The sequence below is a fragment of the Lipophrys pholis genome (assembly GCF_963383615.2).
Source record: "Lipophrys pholis genome assembly, chromosome: 21".
Classification (NCBI taxonomy): domain Eukaryota; kingdom Metazoa; phylum Chordata; class Actinopteri; order Blenniiformes; family Blenniidae; genus Lipophrys; species Lipophrys pholis.
The window spans coordinates 8,266,738-8,269,787 of NC_137649.1; the positions used below are offsets into that span (position 1 = coordinate 8,266,738).

General features: G+C 41.0%; 1 protein-coding gene across 1 annotated transcript; it reads left to right on the forward strand.

The window, feature by feature from the left end:
• Window positions 1-2,731, forward strand: tmem18 (transmembrane protein 18). The gene is made up of 5 exons (XM_080490258.1): window positions 1-169; window positions 306-423; window positions 1,562-1,616; window positions 1,704-1,797; window positions 1,906-2,731. Exons 1-5 carry the CDS (start codon window positions 77-79, stop codon window positions 2,002-2,004), a joined length of 459 nt encoding a protein of 152 aa, XP_080346384.1. The 5' UTR covers window positions 1-76; the 3' UTR covers window positions 2,005-2,731.
• Window positions 2,732-3,050: the final 319 nt, after the last annotated feature.

A 3,050-nucleotide genomic window follows, 5' to 3' on the forward strand; every position in this document is an offset into this window, starting at 1 on the left:
TCGAAGAGCTTCTTCCTGTGTTGTTTACATGGTCGAGTTAAAACGAGTCGGGTCGCAGTTTTAGTGTTTTAAGAGGATGGCAGATCAGAAAGTACAGAATATCAGCTCTATTCCAATCGACGGATTCAGCAAATTAAGAATAACTTCGATATGGACGTTTCTAATGTCTGTAAGTTGAGATGAATTTGGTCTCCAGAGACTGTCGCGGCGAATGAAACTATCCAAGCTGATTTAACGCAGATGACATATCTGTCTCGATTCATTGTAGCTGGCCGAGCTGCCTAACATGTGTCCTTCGTTTTCAGGTTCAGTGGTCGGAACCGTGGCTCATCGGACTGCTGGTGTTTCACGTCGTGTGTTTGTTAGTGACTGTGGTGACCTGCAGGTTTTACAGAGCTCAGATCTGCCACTTCCTCCTCATCGGTACGTGTGCTGGAAACATCTCGCATCCTAAACAATTATGTTGTTGTCTTTTTTAATGCTTTTAACGTGTAAGAGCTAAGAGCTGTTATTCAATCGCTTTATGTATTCACATTCAAAATCGCCTTGACACGCTGACAGGCACACACACTGGGTTGGTATCTGGCAACTGTGGAGTTGTTGGAGTATAGTAAACGTGTTGGACAGGTTGTTGCAGTCACTCTGAACTGTATTTATATCTTCATGCAACGTGGTCTTATCCTACTGGAAGTATTTGTCAGTGATGGGTATACTGTAGGCTGTGGTAATTATTCAAAATACCACTCAATTGGTGACACAAAAATACCCTAATATGCACAATTACCCCAGCACGAGAAGCCAGAAACCAACGTTATTGTGTAACATGCACATTTATATGTTTAAATCATGTCTTTTGATATTATGGGAGCATCAAGATTTGAAAATGATGACAAGAAAGATAAAACCACAGATAGCAAGAATCTCATTGCAAAAGGGCAGCATGCGTTTGTGTCAAACAAAACTCTAAAACATCCTCAACATACTCTATCTAAAACGAAGATTTTTGAGAAGACACAGCATGCGAGTACACTGGGACGAGTGGATGGACAAACTTCAGTCACCTTCAGACCATGAGGATAGCAAACAGATAGCGATTTGACCTGTATTGTGATTGTTAACGCATTACTTTATGACAGAAAAACAGAAATCTAAAATTGCCTGAATTTGCATTTTGTTTTCCCCAAACAGAGGTGCTTCATTAAAATGACATGCTTAACTGTTTTATTTGCTGGAGTTTAAAGCCGGGGTGTCAATCATAACACCTGTGGGCCAAAACCAGCCCACAAGAGGCTCCAATCTGGCCCATCAAACCACCAAGCAAATAGTTAGAATTTCAGAGAAAATATTGATTTTTTTTTTTAACACATTTCTTGAGAATAACGAATAGAATTGGCTTCACGTTGACATTGTAGTAATTTTATGTCGTAGTAGTGAAATTGTAGATGTTTTTTTATCATTGGTACCATCTTGCAGGATGCACATGGTTAAAAACAATAATTGTTATCATGGTCAGTCTGAGCATGTCAGTGTTCAATGTCTGATCTTACCTCTCTCTCCTCAGTCTGCCTGGTTTACAGTGCTGAATATCTAAATGAGCTGGCTGCCATGAACTGGAGGTAAGTTGGCCAACATTTGTCAAGGAATTGTGTGTTGTTGTTTTTTAACAAGATACACATATCATAAAGCTTTTTTTTTTTCCACAGGTCCTTTTCAGACTTCCAGTATTTTGATTCCAAGGGCATGTTCATATCGCTGGTCTACTCAATTCCTCTCCTCCTCAATGCTGTCATCATTGTGGTTTGTTTTTCTTCTTCTTAATGTCCACTATGTCATCCGTTGGGATGTCAGAACCACAGCTGTAAACCATGAAGAGCCCTGGTTTACCTACACGTGTTTGTTTAACAGATGGTGTGGGTGTACCGGACCTTTTCTACTATGACTGAATTGAAGACACTTCAACTGAAGAAGAGAGCTCGCAGAGAGAAGAGAGAGAAGAATGACTGATCCCTCTCTTTACTTCTTGACTTCATTTTGAGGATTTTGGGGGGCATATTTCCTTTGTGAGGCTCGGAATTTTTTTCACCGGGAGTGGAATGTATTATTCATAATATGTTATTTGTAATGACAGCTGGGAAGGTGGTGCTGACTGTGTTGTACACTCAGAGGACCAAAGGAATTTTACCGTTCTGTTAATATTGATTTAATGTGGGTTAAGCATATAAAAGAAAATCTTTTAAAACTTTCATTTGATGTGGGTTTTGTTTCCACTACCTGGAAGTGATCTTGTGCTGAATCAGAACTAGACATGATATGTTATAAGAACTTGTGCACCACCGGAGGTCAACAGGAACATTTTATTTTCTACTTTTGCCTTTATAAAGTGGTAGGGTGAGACGGGCAGCACGAAGTCGGCTCAGTCGTCTTTATGCATCAACAATTCTCAATAACCAATAATGTAATGTACAGTGGCGCACTAACTGTGTTTCACATTTCAATTTGCGTTGAGGAGCCTCTTTGGATGAGGCAATGAAGCCAAGAACAGCTCGGTCTCTGGCACTGATGGTGCACCACTAGACGGCAGTATGAGCTAAATGTCTTGAGATGTGCAGGTGTCCACTGTCCACACGCAGGAGAGAATCTTTCCCAGCTCACTTCATTTTTCACTCTTTATCTCTGTTGAGACTTGTCTTTCCTCAACGTTGCTGTTTTTTTTTTGTAAAGGAATTTATTTACATGAGTCCTTTATTTGTTTTCCCACATGAATCTGATATGTGTTGGCATACTCTTCCTGCAGTAATCTGTGAGGATCAACCACAGTCACTGGAAGCTATCTGAAAGGACAGGAAGGAAGACGAATGAGCGGGCAGTGCTGTCAGGGATTTCAGTGTGAGTGTGTGGGCAAGTAGGTGTGTGTGAAGACTGGTGAGAGCTTCATCCCCGGTGTGAGATCCTCCCCTGTGAAAGCTGGAAAAGAAAAACGTAGTCCTGCCTCCTACTGAAGACATCAAAAGTTGCTCTCTGGCCTGTCTGATGAACAAGACCAGGTGTTA